We start from the raw sequence: 22,944 nt of genomic DNA on the forward strand, positions 1-22,944 counted from the left end.
TAACAAAGCCCCCCAAAATAAAAAATTCCCTACCCTATTCTAAATTACAAATATTACAAGCTCTTTTACCTTACCAGCCCTGAACAGGGCCCTTTGCGGGGCATGCCCCAAGAATTTCAGCTCTTTTGCCTGTAAAAAAAAACATACAATACCCCCCCCCCAACATTACAACCCACCACCCACATACCCCTAATCTAACCCAAACCCCCCTTAAATAAACCTAACACTACCCCCCTGATGATCTTCCTACCTTGTCTTCACCATGCCAGGTTCACCGATCCGTCCTGGCTCCAAGATCTTCATCCAACCCAAGCGGGGGCTAGACATCCACTGAAGAAGTCCAGAAGAGGGTCCAAAGTCTTCCTCCTATCCGGCAAGAAAAGGACATCCGGACCGGCAAACATCTTCTCCAAGCGGCATCTTCTATCTTCTTCCATCCGATGACGACCGGCTCCATCTTGAAGACCTCCAGCGCGGATCCATCCTCTTCTTCCGACGACTAGACGACGAATGACGGTTCCTTTAAGGGACGTCATCCAAGATGGCGTCCCTCGAATTCCGATTGGCTGATAGGATTCTATCAGCCAATCGGAATTAAGGTAGGAATTTTCTGATTGGCTGATGGAATCAGCCAATCAGAATCAAGTTCAATCCGATTGGCTGATCCAATCAGCCAATCAGATTGAGCTCGCATTCTATTGGCTGTTCCGATCAGCCAATAGAATGCGAGCTCAATCTGATTGGCTGATTGGATCAGCCAATCGAATTGAACTATATTCTGATTGGCTGATTCCATCAGCCAATCAGAAAATTCCTACCTTAATTCCGATTGGCTGATAGAATCCTATCAGCCAATCGGAATTCGAGGGACGCCATCTTGGATGACGTCCCTTAAAGGAAATGTCATTCGTCGTCTAGTCGTCGGAAGAAGAGGATGGATCCGCGCTGGAGGTCTTCAAGATGGAGCCGGTCGTCATCGGATGGAAGAAGATAGAAGATGCCGCTTGGAGAAGATGTTTGCCGGTCCGGATGTCCTCTTCTTGCCGGATAGGAGGAAGACTTTGGACCCTCTTCTGGACTTCTTCAGTGGATGTCTAGCCCCCGCTTGGGTTGGATGAAGATCTTGGAGCCAGGACGGATCGGTGAACCTGGCATGGTGAAGACAAGGTAGGAAGATCATCAGGGGGGTAGTGTTAGGTTTATTTAAGGGGGGTTTGGGTTAGATTAGGGGTATGTGGGTGGTGGGTTGTAATGTTGGGGGGGGGGGTATTGTATGTTTTTTTTTACAGGCAAAAGAGCTGAAATTCTTGGGGCATGCCCCGCAAAGGGCCCTGTTCAGGGCTGGTAAGGTAAAAGAGCTTGTAATATTTGTAATTTAGAATAGGGTAGGGAATTTTTTATTTTGGGGGGCTTTGTTATTTTATTAGGGGGCTTAGAGTAGGTGTAATTAGTTTAAAATTGTTGTAATATTTTTCTTATGTTTGTAAATATTTTATTATTTTCTGTAACTTAGTTCTTTTTTATTTTTTGTACTTTAGATAGTTTATTTAATTGTATTTATTTGTAGCAATTGTGTTTAATTAATTTATTGATAGTGTAGTGTTAGGTTAATTGTAGGTAATTGTAGGTAGTTTATTTAATTATTTTATTGATAGGGTAGTGTTAGGTTTAATTATATCTTAGGTTAGGATTTATTTTACAGGTAAATTTGTTATTATTTTAACTAGGTAACTATTAAATAGTTCTTAACTATTTAATAGCTATTGTACCTGGTTAAAATAATTACAAAGTTGCCTGTAAAATAAATATTAATCCTAAAATAGCTATAATATAATTATAATTTATATTGTAGCTATATTAGGATTTATTTTACAGGTAAGTATTTAGCTTTAAATAGGAATCATTTATTTAATAAGAGTTAATTTATTTCGTTAGATAAAAATTATATTTAACTTAGGGGGGTGTTAGTGTTAGGGTTAGACTTAGCTTTAGGGGTTAATACATTTATTAGAATAGCGGTGAGCTCCGGTCGGCAGATTAGGGGTTAATAATTGAAGGTAGGTGTCGGCGATGTTAGGGAGGGCAGATTAGGGGTTAATACTATTTATGATAGGGTTAGTGAGGCGGATTAGGGGTTAATAACTTTATTATAGTAGCGCTCAGGTCCGCTCGGCAGATTAGGGGTTAATAAGTGTAGGCAGGTGTCGGCGACGTTGTGGGGGGCAGATTAGGGGTTAATAAATATAACATAGGGGTCGGCGATGTTAGGGCAGCAGATTAGGGGTACATAGGGATAACGTAGGTGGCGGCGGTTTACGGAGCGGCAGATTAGGGGTTAAAAGTGTAATGCAGGGGTCAGCGATAGCGGGGGCGGCAGAATAGGGGTTAATAAGTGTAAGGTTAGGGGTGTTTAGACTCGGGGTACATGTTAGAGTGTTAGGTGCAGACGTAGGAAGTGTTTCCCCATAGGAAACAATGGGGCTGCGTTAGGAGCTGAACGCTGCTTTTTTGCAGGTGTTAGGTTTTTTTTCAGCTCAAACTGCCCCATTGTTTCCTATGGGAGAATCGTGCACGAGCACGTTTTTGATGCCGGCCGCGTCCGTAAGCAACTCTGGTATCGAGAGTTGCATTTGCGGTAAATATGCTCTACGCTCCTTTTTTGGAGCCTAACGCAGCATTTGTTTGAACTCTCGATACCAGAGTTAAATTTATGGTGCGGCCAGAAAAAAACCCGCGGAGCGTTAACAGCCCTTTTACCGCCGAACTCCAAATCTAGGCCAGTATGACCATATATCATGATTTATTAAAATGTGAATAAAGTGCACTTTGTGATAGATCGTGTACACCCAAAGTTCCTTGATTATTAGTATTCAATACTATATAGAATCAATGCTTTTACTGAAAATTTCAATGCGTTTTAGGTTTTGTATTAAATATGTGTTAACTTACAAATTCTAAATATAACGATGTTTCAAAGTAGCTAAATGCAAATACTATATAGGTATATCTATTTCATACAAATATATTCCAAAAAACCACTAAAGAGGAGAATAAATCTTAATAAAAGTTATTTATTATAGCAATATAAAATCAGATTTGATAATATAGAATAAAGGGACGTCTCCCCAATAAAAATGTGTAGAAAATAAAAACTAAGACTTAATAACAAAGGAATCTGTATCCCTAATAATTTCCCGCAACTCTGTATAACAAGGGAGTCTCTGCAATCAAATTTCTAAGAATTTCCAATTGCCATATTTTCTTGACAGAAATATTTCCTGTTATGGCAATTAAGGTTTTTACAAAGTCAGAAAAGTTGTATAATATGCAGTCCCAAACTTGGCGGTTCAAAGTGAGAATAGATGAGTGTTGATACTTAGCGTATGAGTTACCTTCTCCCTTATAGCCGGTTCAGTCACTGCTTCTTTCCTCGATGCGACTGCAAACTCAGACTCCCTTGTTATACAGAGTTGCGGGAAATTATTAGGGATACAGATTCCATTGTTATTAAGTCTTAGTTTTTATTTTCTACACATTTTTATTGGGGAGACGTCTCTTTATTCTATATTATAAAATCTGATTTTATATTGCTATAATAAATAACTTTTATTAAGATTTATTCTCCTCTTTAGTGGTTTTTTGGAATATATTTGTATGAAATAGATATACCTATATAGTATTTGCATTTAGATACTTTGAAACATCGTTATATTTAGAATTTGTAAGTTAACACATATTTAATACAAAACCTAAAACGCATTGAAATTTTCAGTAAATGCATTGATTCTATATAGTATTGAATACTAATAATCAAGGAACTTTGGGTGTACAAGATCTATCACAAAGTGCACTTTATTCACATTTTAATAAATCATGATATATGGTCATACTGTATCTTAAATGTTATATAACACAAATTGCAACACAATATTCATATAAATTAACACTGATAGAAATTTTGGTTTTATAATTCAGAATAATCAACCAAGGAAAATTTAATTATACATACACACATTGTGTTAAATATTCACACATTGGATTTCTTAAGCTTTCACTAGCGCCCTCACGCCCCGCCCCCCTTTTTTTCGTATAACACAAAATTAGTCTGAAGGACTTTTTTACTGTGAGGTGTTTGGAATCACTGTTTCCAGCGCTCTACTTACTCCACTCACACCTAGAATGATAATGGAGTACACATATATAATTCATACGTGAGACGTTTCTATTTGCATACAATATTTCTAATACTTAAAAGGTATTAGAAATATTGCATGCAAATAGAAGCATTTCACAGAGGAGCACTCCATTATTGTGCAGCAGATCCCTTTGCGCATGCAAACGGTTTTTCTAAGATCCCTTACTTGTGACGTCTCCTAGCGCCACAGCATCGCTGGTACAGCTGTGAAAAAGCTGTAACATCACTAATCTGTGAGTGTTTAGTACTTCTGTTACAGGGTGTGAGAAAATCTGACATCCAAGATGGCTGCGCCCAGTATGAAGAGAACAGGTCTGAAGAGAGCTGCAGGCACAGGAGAAAAAATAACAAGTAGTGATCATATTACTGTAGCTGTGTCCAAAAGTTTTATGTCTCTTTAATGCTAAATAGTAAGGATAATTTTAATGCTGCTCATATGAGATAAATCACTAAAAAGCTACAACATCACATACACATTATAGTAACTACAGAGTTATGTGCCCATACACCTTATTAAACCCCTGATTAATGCTCCCTGTATGTGGCCAACAGTACCACATACACATTATAGTAACTACACAGCTCTGTGTCTATAAACCTTATAAAACCCTGATTTAGTGCTCCCTGTATGTGATCAACAACACCACGTACACATTATAGTAACTACACAGTTCTGAACCTATAAACCTTATTAAACCCCTGATTAATGAGCCCTGTATGTGACCAACACCACATACACATTATAGTAACTACACATCTCTGTGCCTATAAAGCTTATTAAACTACTGATTAACGCTCCCTGTATGTGACCAACAACACCACATAAACATTGTAGTAACTACACAGCTCTGTGCCTATAAACCTTATTAAACCCCTGATTTAGTGCTCCCTGTATGTGATCAACAACACTACGTACACATTATAGTAACTACACAGTTCTGAACCTATAAACCTTATTAAACCCCTGATTAGTGCCCCCTGTATGTGACCAACACCACATACACATTATAGTAACTACACAGCTCTGTGTCTATAAACCTTATTAAACCCCTGATTTAATGTTCCTTGTATGTGACCAACAACACCACATACACATTATAGTAACTACACAGTTGTCTGCCTATAAACTTACTACTTTTAAGTACTCAAAGAGAATACTCTGCTGACTCCCTGCCGTTGATTCCTTTACCTCTGAGGAAATTGTGTGTTCCACTGCAGCCTGTAAATTCAGCCTCATATCCAGTTGTTTCACATTACTTTTGTTTCAATCTATGAGAAATATTTATCTTAGCTGTATTAGATCTGCTGACAGGTATAAATTGCCAGCTTAAAACTACCAATTGTTATAGCTGTTATACTGTTAGCTACAAACTAACTAAAGTTATCATCATATGTGAGCAACTAACTGAAAGCTATTAAGTTAAGTGTTGCAGTGTGTGACCCACAACACCACATACACATTATAGTAACTACACAGCTCTGTGCCTATAAACCTTATTAAACCCCTGATTTACTGCTCCCTGTATGTGACTAATAACACCACATAAACATTATAGTAACGGCACAGCTCTGTGTCTATAAACCTTATTAAACCCTTGATTTACTGATCCCTGTATGTGACCAACAACACCACATATAGATTATAGTAACTACACAGCTCTGTACCTATAAACCCCTGATTAATGCTCCCTGTATGTGACCAACAACACCACATACACATTATAGTAACTACACAGCTCTGTGTCTATAAACCTTATTAAACCCCTGATTAATGCCCCCTGTATGTGACCAACAACACCACATACAGATTATAGTAACTACACAGCTCTGTACCTATAAACCTTATTAAACCCCTGATTAATGCCCCCTGTATGTGACCAACAACACCACATACACATTATAGTAACTACACAGCTCTGTACCTATAAACCTTATTAAACCCCTGATTAATGCTCCCTGTATGTGACCAACAACACCACATACACATTATAGTAACTACACAGCTCTGTGTCTATAAACCTTATTAAACCCCTGATTAATGCCCCCTGTATGTGACCAACAACAACACATACAGATTATAGTAACTACACATCTCTGTACCTATAAACCTTATTAAACCCCTAAATAAAGCCCCCTGTATGTGACCAACAACACCACATACATATTATAGTAACTACACAGCTCTGTGTCTATAAACCTTATTAAACCCCTGATTAATGCCCCCTGTATGTGACCAACAACACCACATACAGATTATAGTAACTACACAGCTCTGTACCTATAAACCTTATTAAACCCCTGATTAATGCTCCCTGTATGTGACCAACACCACCACATACAGATGATAGTAACTACACAGCTCTGTGTCTATAAACCTTATTAAACCCCTGATTAATGCTCCCTGTATGTGACCAACACCACCACATACAGATTATAGTAACTACACAGCTCTGTACCTATAAACCTTATTAAACCCCCGATTAATGCCCCCTGTATGTGACCAACAACACCACATATAGATTATAGTAACTACACAGCTCTGTACCTATAAACCTCATTAAAGCAGCAAATATTAAGTTAATTAAATGGATACAGAAGTTAATAGTATGTTAGTGTTAAACAGTCCAAGCACATTAGTGCATGACATAATAAAATATAGTTACTTAAAGAAAAAAGTAACAAAACACCTTTTAAACTATTGTTTTTTTAAAGATGAAACTGGCACCATGAGCAAGTGCTGATTGGTTGGTGCATTGATACCAAGTGTGAGGACTTGATGAAAATCTCATCATTAACCATAAGACTATAGCAGCTTTTTAAACTCTGCTTAGCAGAAACTTCTGTACATCCCCAGTATACTACTAACCCCTATATCCCTTTAAGGTGATCAGATCACTGAGGTTTCTGGTTGGTTACTGTAAATATTCAGTAAAAAACTACTTGTCCAAGGGACTAAATCGGGAGCCCAATCTACTTGTCCCTCGTGACAATCTACTTGTCCTGATTCGCAAAATAATTTTTTTATTGATGACAAATTAGGAGACAGACCTAACAATAAGCCAAAATATTTATTTCATGATTCAGATAGAATATACAATTTTAAACAACTTTTCAATGTACTTCTATTATTACATTTTCTTTGTTTTCTTGTTATCTTTTGTTGAAAAGCAGAAAGGTTAGTTTAGGAGTGTGCACGTGTCTGTAGCACTATATGGCAGCAGTTTTGGAACAATGTTTTATATTAGCAAGAGCACTAGATGGGAGCACTATTTCATGTCATGTAGTGCTCCAGACAGGTGCAGACTAACTATATAGATATCTCTTCAACAAAGAATAACATGAGAACAAAGCAAATTTGATAATAGAAGTGAATTGGAAACTTTATTTAAATTGTATTCTCTATCTGACTCATTAAAGACAAATTCTGGTTTCTTATCACTTTAATCAATTTACTATTATTTTTCTGCAGTTCTAGTCTAGTCACTGAAGAAATCGCTAGTCACTGAAGAAATCACTAGTCACTGAAGAAATCACTAGTCACTGAAGAAATCACTAGTCACTGAAGAAATCACTAGTCACTAAAGAAATCGCTAGTCACTAAAGAAATCGCTAGTCACTGAAGAAATCACTAGTCACTGAAGAAATCACTAGTCACTAAAGAAATCACTAGTCACTGAAGAAATCACTAGTCACTAAAGAAATTACTAGTCACTAAAGAAATCACTAGTCACTGAAGAAATCACTAGTCACTAAAGAAATCGCTAGTCACTGAAGAAATCACTAGTCACTAAAGAAATCACTAGTCACTAAAGAAATCACTAGTCACTGAAGAAATCACTAGTCACTAAAGAAATCACTAGTCACTGAAGAAATCACTAGTCACTGAAGAAATCACTAGTCACTAAAGAAGTCACTAGTCACTAAAGAAATCGCTAGTCACTAAAGAAATCACTAGTCACTAAAGAAATCACTAGTCACTGAAGAAATCACTAGTCACTGAAGAAATCACTAGTCACTGGTGTGATAGGGACACAGTGAGGGCAGGGAGGACTGTCATTTTAATGCAGATAAATGTGCGTGTGTTTGACAGGTGTTTGTAATTGGAATTACAGTGTGAACAAATTTCTTCAGTGACTAGACTAGAAGTTACTGCTGAAAATTTTAAGTAAATTGATATTTGCTAATCTGTGATCTGGAGGGGGTATTTATTTTATATTGGAATAGAAAGTAAATACCCCTTTAGACTATAATAAAGTTGAAATGAAACATAAGGGCCACTCATGGACCCATGACATAAAATTTTAACTAAAAGCAAAATGTCCTATTATTCACACGTGCAACATACTATTTCTGAGTATGAATCAACAAAATGATATAGGAACAGATTGTGCCACTATGTATGCTGAATAGCTTATTATGGTTTCAGTTCCACACATTGCACACAAAAAAATGCAGATCCCAAAACTAAACAAAACAAACCCAATTATAGTCACATATTTAAACAGACTAGCCTTATATAAGTCTATGATAGGGCTGCAACTAACGATTATTTTCATAATCGATTAATCGGCCGATTATTTTTTCGATTAATCGACTAATCGGATAAAAAGAGGGAATCAATAATAGTTTTCTATGTTTTAAATAAAATCCACATAATGAGTGTTACAAATATAAACTACAGACTAAAACTTTACATTAACACAACTGTTTCTTCAATTTTTAAGCAGCTATTGTTTGAAAAGAGGTAGAACTAGAAATAGTTAGACTATCACTGTTAATAACATTCTGTTATTCACTCTTTCAGAAACTTTGCATTGAAATGCAAAAATCTCAACATGTCCACATGCTTCTGGCTAAGGCTGGTTCTCTGTTTGCAGCTATATTTCCTGCAGCAGAGAAAAGGCTGTTGAGGTGTATAAGTAGGGTTTTGTCAATTTCACCAAGGTGGGATATTTATCTTTGTTAGCTCTTCACCAATGCTAAGTGTTTTCTACCTTGGCAAGGGGCTTCTCAATAAAGTAACCCTTGACTTCATTCTAACATAAAAATATCTTGAATATCTATATGCAATGGTAAATAACCAGCTATAAGGTTAGGGGAAATATCTAGTCTGCTCTAAAAATAACGAATATATACTTATAAAGGTTGAATCTGGTACATATTATCACAATTTATTAAAAATATTAAAAAAACTATAAAAAAACAAAATAAAAAGCGCTAAGGACTGTATATCAATAACAGGACAAAGCCTTACACATTTATTTATACAGTACATATAATCAGCAATAGCAAGCAATATGCTAATAATTGTGCAAACAGATAATAGTGCACATCAATTTAAATAATTCCCATCACTAGGGGCTAGGTGTAAATAACAAGTTCAGCACTATATCATTAAAAGCATAGCTCCAAATCACCAGATTTAATATAAACAATCGAAATGATGACTATTATATCTGGGTTGCACATAAGCCAGGGGTAGTTGTAAACTTATACTGTCCTGAAAAAGTGAAAAGTAGATGTCTGTAGATGTCCTTTAGGCTAAGGACATAACCATAAAACACAATACCATGTGCAGGAGCTCAGTGGAGTGAAGCAGCTGGTGTTGTGCACAGACCAACTAATTGCAAACCAACTAATCGATTAATCGATTATGAGATTCGTTGACAACTATTTTCATAATCGATTATTATCGATTATGACGATTAGTTGTTGCAGCTCTAGTCTATGATATATAAATGATCCACAGTGACAGGCAATGCTTAGTTTGTCAGACTGAAGAGACCTCAGGTATGGACTATTTGACTCAAATAGCCCATACCTGAGGTCTAAGTGAATGTTGTTTTATTCCAACCATCACTGTCTGGCTTTGTTCTTAGAATTTACTGAGGATCTCACAGATTTTTCTTTTAGAATAGGTACTGCAGAGATTAAAATTGCTTTCCTGCTTCGTATTTGAGTGCTCATCTACCCCACTCCAGTGCCATCAATGACCCCACTTCATATCTTTAGTCCGTGACCATTATGGGTCTGAAAAGGGTTGCGATCACTATATCATGTGTCTCTAGAAGGGAACTGCTCAGCAGATTAGTTAATATTACTTATTACGCAGTCTAGATCACACGGCAAGTCAATGGGTAACACAAGTGGGTGTTGTAACTTATTTGGTCTCCCCGTGGAGAATCGTTTCCCCTGCCACTTGGCTATTTCTGTAGCAGCATCGCTGCTTACATCACAGCCCATCACCTCCTTACCGCCCATCCTTCCTTACAGAACCGCCCACCCAGTAATCCTACTGAGGGCATTGCAATAGATTCAGTATCCCCCATTAGAATCTGTATACCTGTCTCTCGCCGCACTTCAGCTCCAAAACCCTCCCCTTTCTCACAGTCTAAAGCTCCCTTTCATTAAAGGTGGAATAGCTGGATCAGACGTTAGCTCAGTAACATATACAGAGTATTGAAGTATGTAGTGGTATATTTTTATTGTCTAGCATTATCAGTGCATAGTTCAATACTCTGCTTCATTTTTATGTTATTTTGCAACTAAAGCAACTTTCTCTTACGGCTAAATCAAGAGAAAACAGTTGTCTCAGGGTGGATTGTTTTATTTTAAGCACATACTGTTATACTCAAACATTAATATGCTCTATTTCAGAATCACTTCTCTAAGTATAGACAGTCACACGTTAATAATTACAGATTAATAGTTTTAAAAAGGGTCCATAATATATATATATATATATATATATATATATATATATATATATATATATATATATATATATATATATACACACACACACACACATTATGGACCCCTTTAATACTATAAATCTGTAATTATTAAAGTGTGTCTATACTTAGAAGTGATTCTGAAAAAGAGCATATTAATGTTTGAATATAACAGTATGTGCTTAAAATAAAACAATCCACTCTGAGACAACTGTTTTCTCTTGATTTACTGAAATGGAGCTTTAGACTGTGAGAAAGGGGAGGGGTTTGGAGCTGAAGCACGGCAAAAGACAGGGATACAGAATCTACTGAATCTATTGCAACTGTCACTGGCACCAGGCTGCAAGGGTTAAACTCCTACCCCCCACTACCTCACCCCTGTTGTTTATCAACGGATTTGGGCTCCTCAGAGCAACCTCAATCTCTAGGAGTCTTTGTTTGCTTGTTTTTGCTTTCATACTTTGTCAGAGAAGAGCTGGTCTCTGACTGGAAAAACCCTCTTAGGCTGGCCGGGCTCCTGGAACACCCGGTGGCAGCCTCACAACGGACACCTGCCTAACCCCACTCAGGCTGGCCGGGCTCCTGTTGGCCACAGAACAGCAGGACACCCGCTAACTTTACCCCGGTCACTCCAGCGGCCCCTTGCCCCAGAGCTCCGCTCTAATGGGGATTGGTAGACCCTAGGGAGGACAAGAGCTGTGGGAATTACCGGAGGGGAGCTCCTTTGGAACCAGGGGTTTTGGACACCCCTACCCCCATAACTTCAACAGACTGTATCTCCGTTCCCCAGTAACGAATCACTCTGCTTTTTGGACTGTGGCATCTGGGGACCCAGAGCGCCACCAGGATCACCCAGAAACCACCACCCCTGGGTATTGGGATTCTGTGGCTCCTATGAAGGTGCCAGCCTGTCTGGAGGGGAGGGAAAATTGTGGGATTGTCCAGTGTTTTATCAAGATGAGCTTTGTGTATAAAAGGAGTGTGTGTTTTCCAATAAATTCAGTTCTTATTTGTTCCACCTAAATGCTAGTTGTCTAGTTATTTGGGTGGGGATTGCTGAAATCACACTCTATCCGCTACACAGCAGCTGGTTCCAGGTGTTGGAAGATCGTTTCGGCGGAGCTACCCAGTCAGTGTAGTGGTGGCAGCGGTGGGATGCTTCCATATACCTGGAACGTTCAAACCACCAACTGAAGACTTCTTTGGATGGAGCTCTATGATCGGCTCCGGAAAGAAGCACTGAAAGTCTTGCTTCGTACTAGAGGAATAGCGCCAAGATCCAGGATTGGGTTAAGGATAGGAAACCAAGGATTGCTGATCAGGCGGCCGTCCTGGCGGACCAATACGCGGATGACTGGCGCCAGACTGGGCCCCAGTACCTACCCGACAACCGCAAACTCGTCCGATCACTGCTCCCCAGGTCAGACGCACAAACTCCCGCAAGTGTTTTGAATGCGGACAGGTGGGATACCTCCGACATCACTGCCCGCACAAGACAACTGCAACCTCTCCACACCTGCAGCCAGGGTAAGCAGAAGCGGTGGTACGACAGAAATGCTTGTGCCCGCACACTGATAGTGGGACAGAAGGTGCTTGCCCTGAAGCCTATCAAAACAGATAAGTTACAGGCTGCCTGGAAAGGCTTACCAGGTAGTTGAGCAGATTAATTACAACACCTACCTAGTAGCCAAATTCTCAGATGGCAGGATCCAGAGAACCTTCCATGTGAACATGTTGAAGGCATACTCCGGGCGAGCCCAAGATGTGGCCGCAATATGTGGAATCAGAGAATCTTCCCATGCCGGAGCTTTCCCTCCCTGACGAAACCCCCCAGGGAATAGCTGATATTGCCCTAGATGAGAGGTTAGCAGCTGCCGAGAGGCAGCAAGTCCAGCACTTACTAGAAGGCCAGCAAGAGATGTTCTCTAATGTCTCCGGGTATACCACAGCGGCCATACACCGAGTAGAGACTCCAGGACAGACCTCCCCTGTGGCAAGCAGCTTACAGAGTCCCTGAAGCAGTCAGACTCAGTATGCACTGAGAGCTCCGGGAAATGTTGGACCTCGGCGTTGTTGAACAGTCCAACAGTCCCTGGGCCTCCCCGTTGGTACCCAAGAAAGATGGCATTACCTGGTTCTGCATTGACTACCGTAAGCTCAAAGACAGAACCACCACTGACGCCTAACCCATGCCCAGAGTTGATGACCTCCTGGACAGAATTTCCAAAGGTCATTTCCTGACCACTCTTGACCTCTGCAAGGGATACTGGCAGATCCCTCTAGACCCCGAGTCAGCCCCCAAGTCTGCCTGCATCAACCCTTTCAGCCTCTACCAGTTCATGGTAATGCCATTTGGGATAAAGAATGCTCCAGCCACCTTCCAGAGAATGGTGGATCACCTGCTGGATGGCTTCCAGGACTATGCCTGTGCATGTATATTTTCAGTAAAAATCCTAGAATGATAGAGATTAGTAACCGAAAACCTCAAAGTTATAAAACAGCACGCAAAGTTCAGCTGTAAATAAGACAAAATCATACAGATATTTATAATATTTAAATAATAATAAAAGCAGCATTTTTCAAAAATAGTCGAACTATAACTAAGTTGCTCACAGAGGTGGGGAAACAGCACTGAAGCTTATAGAGCGAGAGCCACCCATAGTAAATAGCCCAATAATTGCGCTGCCAGAGAGGGACACAGAAATCGACCACTCACCTCCATTGCTAATCTCAAGCACTAGCAGGGAGGAGCTGAGACTTGAGATGCGCGCTGAATTGGCGGCAAAGAAAAAAAAAAAGAAGCTTTACCCTTCTGCGGTCTGCTTGCCCGCAGCAGGGCTAAAAGAAAAAACAACCCACATGCCCTGCGCCCAGAACTGCATGTCCTGGGCGTCGGGCGATAGGAATTGCACATCCCTGAATACTATCCCATTCTGATGACAAAACCAGGTGACATGCATGTGACGTCCTGCTTACCTCCGTGTGCATCAGGAAGCTCTGAGGTGTGGTTCTCGGTCTTGTCAGACATTGTCTTGTTCAGCAACTGAATTTTTCAGATATTCTAATAATGTTTCTTCTTTACTGACAAACGCAGTGATGTTTATTGTACGTGATCTTCATAGTAACAGGAGCCTACACAGAGAGATAGAGGGGGGAAAAGGGTCTCATGTACAGTTCATTGTCATAGGGGGGAACACTTTGAATTATTTATGTTCAAAATCTGAGCATCATAAACAGACCAGGACTCAGGAATACCCCTGCTTGGTTACAAAGGGATAAAGTGAATAAAATTGATTAATCAGAGGACAGTGAGTATAATAAATAAACTATTCTAAGAGTTCATATAATTATGTCACAAATTACTTTTTATTTTTGAGGAATGTGACACCTCTGTGTTGAAGCTGTTTCTAATAATTTGTACATTTTTGTATTTAAACACCAATTTCAGTGTGTGTGTGTGTGTGTGGGGGGGGTTCTGTGAATTAACCCACACAAATTATATGCGTTTTTTTAGCAGACCAATTACTTTTAGAAACAAACTTTAGTTTGCAATAATACCCAAATATGAAAAAAGCAGTCATATGAAATGCAAAACTATTTTTGTGTCATTCTTCTACAACTTATATGACCGGAGTCAACAGTATGGCAATCTCATCTATAAATAATGGCTATACCTACACTATATATATATATATATATATATATATATATATATATATATATAGGGGGAAAAACTAAACCTTTATTGTTTATTCGTCTTTGGGAGCACATAAGGCTTTATGGTTAGTTTATGGTTAGTTTTGCACTACTTGTCTTATTATTAAGCAATACGCTGCAGAACTAAAGGCTGATGTACTGCAGGGGTGTCACAGACGTTGGTGCCAGTGTGTATAAAACATTGATAATTAAGCTTTATGTAATTAATAATGTATTTTTTTTTATAACCATTGTCACTAATGTCTTCTACACGTTCTGTATCGGTCTCACCCACATGCCTCCTCCACAACACCTTATATAGAGACACTATACATTGAACCTATAGAGATCCCTTTTGTATCACATGCACCACCCACTAATAAGAGGTCAATTTATCAAAGGCTTTCGCCAGCCTTTGAGCCCCTACGGCTGCAGGTTCTCACACTCTGCTGTGCTAACCTCTTCGCCACCTCTTGCTTGGCGAAATTCAATCTCCCCGGTCTTTTCCGACCGGGGAGATTGACAGCTCCTGCCCGGGCACGATTGCACGCAAGCACAAAATAGCGCTCGTGTGCAATGCTGAATTACTCCAGGAGAATTCAGACCGCCAGAGGCGAGCTGCGGCAGACAGGGGCCCGTATATGTGCCCCTGTCCGCATCAGCTTGATAAAACGCCCCCTATAGAACATCAAGCAGAGATACACAGTACTATAGAAAGGGTCCATATGTCATAAATACACTCTTCCCTTATATATAAACATTTAATAATTTATGTTCCCTCAACCTCACACACAGCAACCTACTCACTACCTTATATAAAGGAATATAAAATTTTAGAAAGTCTTCCTCTGCCTCACACACAGCCCCCTCCCCAGTACCGTATATATATAGAACTATATTATTAATTATAGGCTCTGCCTCACAGAGAGATTGCTTGTCTCACATACATCGCCCCTCCCCAGTACCTTATATACAGATCTATATTATTATAGAGAGGTTTCCCGTGTCTCATATACACAACCCTTTCCTATCAACTTATATACAGATCTAGATCTATATTATTATATGGAGGTGCCCTATGTCTAAAACTCACTGCCCCCTGCACCTTATATACAGATCTAAATTTGTATATAGATTTTCCCACTGCCGCACACACATCCAAACCGATCCCTATACAGATGTAAGTTATCGTGAGGTTCCCACTGCATCACACACGCAGCTCCCTACCCAGTGCCTTATATACAGCTATATAATACTATAGAGAGGCTCCATCTGCCTCACAAACACACATCCAGCTCCCTCCCGGAGCCTGTTGCTTCATACATACAGGATTTCTTTAGTACAGCATATGCAGGTACATAACACTAATACAACGGTTGCTTTGCTTGTGTTTACCTACGTGAATCAGCCATGTTAAATACGGATAGTGTAGCAGCTACTTCCATTCCATCAGAAGGACCTATGATGTCATAAGTCACATGGCTGCTGTAACCACACGGGAACAAGTACTACAGGAAGTAGTTGGGTGGGTAACTTCAATGGATGCAGCTTCCGGTGTGTACCATGTGATCGCTGCCGTCCTGTAGTTACTACACTACGGAACAAGCTCCTACCGCCTGACTGCCTCAGTTCAGCAATCTATATGGTTGTTCTATGTAGGTAACTTTCTAATTGGTGATGTGTCTGTGTATAAAGCACTGGGGAGATGTGTGTTTCACAACGAACCTCTCTTAGTGACTATCTCTGTATAAGCTACTGCAGAAGACTTTATTTTAGAGGCAAAGAGAACCATAATATTAGGTGTCTGTATATAAGGTACTGGAGATTGGGTTAGGTGTGTGAGGCAGAGGGAACCTCTCTATAATATGTGTGTGAGGAAGAGGGGTGTGTGCGAGGCACAGGGGGCCGCCATATTATATATCTGTATATAAGGTACTGGTGGGGACTGTGTGTTTGAGGCATAGGTAACTTCTCTATTATATGTATATCTTCGTTTAAAGTACTGAAGAGGGGTGGTATGAGACAGAAGGAAACTATAATATTATCTGTATATAGTATTCTGGGGAGGGGGCTGTGTGTGGGGTCACAGAGGATCTCAATGTTATATATCTGAATTCTCTATATAAGGTACTGGAAAGTGAGCTGTGTGTGTGAGGCACAGGGGACCACAGTGTGAGCCTTTAACATATACCATATATATGTATATATATATATATATATATATATATACACACACACACCATATATACACACACACACACCATATATACGCACACACACACCATATACACGCACACAAACAACATATACACGCACACACACACCATATACACGCACACAAACAACATATACACGCACACACACACCATATACACGCACACAAACAACATATACACGCACACAAACAACATATACACGCACACAAACAACATATACACGCACACAAACAACATATACACGCACACAAACAACATATACACGCACACAAACAACATATACACGCACACAAACAACATATACACGCACACACACCATATATACACGCGCACACACACAAACAACATATACACACACACACACACACACAAACAACATATACACATACATACCATACATACACCATATATATACACACACAACATATACACACACATACATACCATACACACACAAAACAACATATACACATACACACCATATATATATATATATATATATATATATATATATACACACTATATATATATATATATATATATATACACACCATATACACACGCACACCACATATACACACACACCGTATAGACACACACACCATATACACAACACACACTTATTAAAGAACAAAAAAATTTTTTAAGTATTTTGGTTGGCTCCTACACTCCTAGAATACATGTGTTAAGCCCTGACTTACCTTTTCTGCAATGTGCTGTTCCCTGTACCGCACTGGAGATCAGGAAGCGAGTGGAAATTGACAAGAGAGGGACGTAGCAAATATTTTCATTGAGATAGAATGGAACAGTGACACCTGCAGGCAGAAATTAAAAGTGCAGGCAACAAAATATTTTTAACTGCAACTGCCGTTCTTTCTGCAGAGATCCTTCAGTTTCTGCGAAAAGAACGCAGATTGTACAGTGTTCTGTTTTGCTTCTATTATCAAATTTGTTTTGTTCCCATGTTATTCCATAATGAAGAGATAACTAGATAAGCATCTGGGGCACTACATGTCAGCCCAGAGGCAGAATTTTTTTTCACTTTCTGCGATTAGTTTTTTTAGTGAAAAACTTGCTGCAGATCATAATTTTAAATAAAAACAGAATTTATGCTTACCTGATAAATTACTTTCTCCAACGGTGTGTCCGGTCCACGGCGTCATCCTTACTTGTGGGATATTCTCTTCCCCAACAGGAAATGGCAAAGAGTCCCAGCAAAGCTGGTCACATGATCCCTCCTAGGCTCCGCCCACCCCAGTCATTCGACCGACGGACAGGAGGAAATATATATAGGAGAAATCATATGATACCGTGGTGACTGTAGTTAGAGAAAATAATTCATCAGACCTGATTAAAAAAACCAGGGCGGGCCGTGGACCGGACACACCGTTGGAGAAAGTAATTTATCAGGTAAGCATAAATTCTGTTTTCTCCAACATTGGTGTGTCCGGTCCACGGCGTCATCCTTACTTGTGGGAACCAATACCAAAGCTTTAGGACACGGATGAAGGGAGGGAGCAAATCAGGTCACCTAAACGGAAGGCACCACAGCTTGCAAAACCTTTCTCCCAAAAATAGCCTCTGAAGAAGCAAAAGGATCAAATTTGTAAAATTTGGCAAAAGTGTGCAGTGAAGACCAAGTCGCTGCCTTACATATCTGATCAACAGAAGCCTCGTTCTTGAAGGCCCATGTGGAAGCCACAGCCCTAGTGGAGTGAGCTGTGATTCGTTCAGGAGGCTGCCGTCCGGCAGTCTCATAAGCCAAACGGATAATGTTTTTAAGCCAAAAGGAAAGAGAGGTGGAAGTCGCTTTTTAACCTCTCCTTTTACCAGAATAAACAACAAACAAGGATACATGGTCTAAAAATAATAAACAACAAATGGTACATGGTCTAAAAAATAAAACTTACCAGGATAGGCTCAATGACCTAAATATGTATAGCTTAGAGGAGAGAAGGGAAAGAGGTGATATGATAGCAACTTTCAAGTACATTAAAGGGTTTAGTAAAACTGAGGCTGTGGGTATTTTACATAAAATGGAAAATTCAAGAACAAGGGGTCATGAGCTCAAGCTAAAGGGTAGTAGATTCAGAAGTAATTTGAGGAAGCACTTCTTTACAGAAAGAGTGATTGATTTATGGAATAAACTTCCTCAAGAGGTAGTAGCAACAAACACTGTGGGGGACTTTAAAAATGCATGGGACAAGCATAGGGCTATCCTACGAACTAGATAAGTTTATACTGTTAGGTAAGGTCGGGCAGACTTGCTGGGCCTATGGCTCTTATCTGCCGTCAATATCTATGTTTCTATGATGTTTGTCTGAAATCTTTAGTAGCCTCTAAATAGAATTTTAGAGCACGGACAACGTCCAAATTGTGTAACAAACGCTCCTTCTTTGAAACTGGATTCGGACACAAAGAAGGTACAACTATCTCCTGGTTAATATTTTTGTTAGAAACAACTTTAGGAAGAAAACCAGGCTTAGTACGCAAAACCACCTTATCTGCATGGAACACCAGATAAGAAGGAGAACACTGCAGAGCAGATAACTCTGAAACTCTTCTAGCAGAAGAGATTGCAACCAAAAACAAAACTTTCCAAGATAGTAACTTAATATCTACGGAATGTAAGGGTTCAAACGGAACCCCTTGAAGAACTGAAAGAACTAGATTTATACTCCAGGGAGGAGTCAAAGGTCTGTAAACAGGCTTGATCCTAACCAGAGCCTGAACAAATGCTTGAACATCTGGCATAGCTGCCAGTCGTTTGTGTAGTAAGACAGATAAAGCAGAAATCTGTCCCTTTAGAGAACTTGCAGATAATCCTTTCTCCAAACCTTCTTGTAGAAAGGATAGAATCTTAGGAATCTTTATCTTGTTCCATGGCAATCCTTTGGATTCACACCAACAGATATATTTTTCCCATATTTTATGGTAAATTTTTCTAGTTACAGGCTTTCTAGCCTGAATCAGAGTATCTATTACAGAATCTGAAAACCCACGCTTTGATAAAATCAAGCGTTCAATCTCCAAGCCGTCAGCTGGAGGGAAACCAGATTCGGATGTTCGAATGGACCTTGAACAAGAAGGTCCTGTCTAAAAGGTAGCTTCCATGGTGGAGCCGATGACATATTCACCAGGTCTGCATACCAAGTCCTGCGTGGCCACGCAGGAGCTATCAAGATCACCGAAGCCCTCTCCTGATTGATCCTGGCTACCAGCCTGGGAATGAGAGGAAACGGTGGGAATGCATAAGCTAGGTTGAAGGTCCAAGGTGCTACTAGTGCATCTACTAGAGTCGCCTTGGGATCCCTGGATCTGGACCCGTAGCAAGGAACCTTGAAGTTCTGACGAGACGCCATCAGATCCATGTCTGGAATGCCCCATAATTGAGTTATTTGGGCAAAGATTTCCGGATGGAGTTCCCACTCCCCCGGATGGAATGTCTGACGACTCAGAAAATCCGCTTCCCAATTTTCCACTCCTGGGATGTGGATCGCAGACAAGTGGCAGGAGTGAATTATTTTGAATTATTTTGGTCACTTCTTCCATCGTCAGGGAACTCCTTGTTCCCCCCTGATGATTGATATATGCAACAGTCGTCATGTTGTCTGATTGAAACCTTATGAATTTGGCCTTTGCTAGTTGAGGCCAAGCTTTGAGAGCATTGAATATCGCTCTCAGTTCCAGAATGTTTATCGGGAGAAGAGATTCTTCCCGAGACCATAGACCCTGAGCTTTCAGGGGTTCCCAGACCGCGCCCCAGCCCACCAGGCTGGCGTCGGTCGTGACAATGACCCACTCTGGTCTGCTGAAGCTCATTCCCTGTGACAGCCACCAACGGAGTGAATCTCTGGTCTTTTGATCTACTTGAATCGTCGGAGACAAGTCTGTATAATCCCCATTCCACTGTCTGAGCATGCACAGTTGTAATGGTCTTAGATGAATTCGTGCAAAAGGAACTATGTCCATTGTTGCAACCATCAATCCTATTACTTCCATGCACTGCGCTATGGAAGGACGAAGAACAGAATGAAGTACTTGACAAGAGCTTAGAATTTTTGATTTTCTGACCTCTGTCAGAAAAATCCTCATTTCTAAGGAATCTATTATTGTTCCCAAGAAGGGAACTCTTGTTGACGGGGACAGAGAACTTTTTTCTTTGTTCACCTTCCATCCGTGAGATCTGAGAAAGGCTAGGACGATGTCCGTATGAGCCTTTGCTTTTGACAGAGACGACGCTTGAATCAGGATGTCGTCCAAGTAAGGTACTACTGCAATGCCCCTTGGTCTTAGAACCGCTAGAAGGGACCCTAGTACCTTTGTGAAAATCCTTGGAGCAGTGGCTAATCCGAATGGAAGTGCCACAAACTGGTAATGCTTGTCCAGAAAAGCGAACCTTAGGAACTGATGATGTTCCTTGTGGATAGGAATATGTAGGTACGCATCCTTTAAATCCACGGTAGTCATAAATTGATTTTCCTGGATAGTAGGTAGGATCGTTCGAATAGTTTCCATTTTGAACGATGGTACCCTGAGAAATTTGTTTAGGATCTTGAGATCCAAAATTGGTCTGAATGTTCCCTCTTTTTTGGGAACTATGAACAGGTTGGAATAAAAACCCATCCCTTGTTCTCTTATTGGAACTGGATGAATCACTCCCATCTTTAACAGGTCTTCTACACAATGTAAGAATGCCTGTCTTTTTATTTGGTTTGAAGATAATTGAGACCTGTGGAACCTTCCCCTTGGGGGTAGTTCCTTGAATTCCAGGAGATAACCTTGAGAAACTATTTCTAGCGCCCAAGGATCCTGAACATCTCTTGCCCAAGCCTGAGCAAAGAGAGAAAGTCTGCCCCCCGCCAGATCCGGTCCCGGATCGGGGGCTATCCCTTCATGCTGTTTTTGTAGCAGTGGTAGGCTTCTTGGCCTGCTTACCCTTGTTCCAGCCTTGCATTGGTTTCCAGGCTGGTTTGGGTTGTGAAGTATTACCCTTTTGCTTAGAGGATGTAGAATTAGAGGCTGGTCCGTTTCTGCGAAAGGGACGAAAATTAGGCTTATTTTTAGCCTTAAAAGACCTATCCTGTGGGAGGGCGTGGCCCTGTCCCCCAGTGATGTCTGAAATAATCTCTTTCAAATCAGGTCCAAATAATGTTTTACCCTTGAAAGGAATGTTAAGCAATTTTGTCTTGGAAGACACATCCGCTGACCAAGACTTTAGCCAAAGCGCTCTGCGCGCCACGATAGCAAACCCTGAATTTTTCGCCGCTAATCTAGCTAATTGCAAAGCGGCATCTAAAATAAAAGAGTTAGCCAATTTAAGTGCTTGAACTCTGTCCATAACCTCCTCATACGAAGATTCTTTATTGAGCGACTTTTCTAGTTCCTCGAACCAGAAACACGCTGCCGTAGTGACAGGAACAATGCATGAAATTGGTTGTAGAAGGTAACCTTGCTGAACAAAAATCTTTTTAAGCAAACCCTCTAATTTTTTATCCATAGGATCTTTGAAAGCACAACTATCTTCGATAGGAATAGTAGTGCATTTGTTTAGAGTAGAAACCGCACCCTCGACCTTGGGGACTGTCTGCCATAAGTCCTTTCTGGGGTCGACTATAGGAAATAATTTCTTAAATATAGGGGGGGGGACAAAAGGTATGCCGGGCCTTTCCCACTCTTTATTGACTATGTCCGCCACCCGCTTGGGTATAGGAAAAGCGTCGGGGGGCACCGGAACCTCTAGGAACTTGTCCATCTTACATAACTTCTCTGGAATGACCAAATTGTCACAATCATCCAGAGTAGATAATACCTCCTTAAGCAGTGCGCGGAGATGTTCTAATTTAAATTTAAATGTCACAACATCAGGTTCAGCTTGATGAGAAATCTTTCCTGAATCTGAAATTTCTCCCTCAGACAAAACCTCCCTCATGGCCCCTTCAGATTGGTGTGAGGGTATGACAGAACAATTATCATCAGCGTCCTCTTGCTCTTCAGTGTTTAAAACAGAGCAATCGCGCTTTCTCTGATAAGTAGGCATTTTGGATAAAAGATTTGCTATAGAGTTATCCATTACAGCCGTTAATTGTTGCATGGTAATAAG

General features: G+C 40.2%; 1 protein-coding gene across 4 annotated transcripts in view; it reads right to left on the bottom strand.

Annotated features, from left to right (window-relative positions):
- LOC128657175 (gastrula zinc finger protein XlCGF17.1-like) overlaps nt 1-16,095 on the bottom strand; it is a 65,192-nt gene extending 49,097 nt beyond the window's left edge. For 3 of the 4 annotated variants that reach the window (XM_053711421.1, XM_053711420.1, XM_053711418.1), the window contains exons 1-2: nt 16,025-16,081; nt 13,906-14,061 (exon numbers count right to left, since the gene is read on the bottom strand). In XM_053711421.1, the coding sequence (XP_053567396.1) occupies nt 13,906-13,957 (52 nt within the window). In that variant the 5' untranslated portion in view covers nt 13,958-14,061; nt 16,025-16,081. Of the gene's footprint in view, nt 1-13,905; nt 14,062-16,020 lie in introns of all 4 variants that reach the window. The other variant, XM_053711419.1, reaches the window with a different exon arrangement.
- Between the last annotated feature and the right edge of the window lie 6,849 nt (nt 16,096-22,944).

Source organism: Bombina bombina, chromosome 4 (assembly GCF_027579735.1).
Source record: "Bombina bombina isolate aBomBom1 chromosome 4, aBomBom1.pri, whole genome shotgun sequence".
NCBI lineage: Eukaryota > Metazoa > Chordata > Amphibia > Anura > Bombinatoridae > Bombina > Bombina bombina.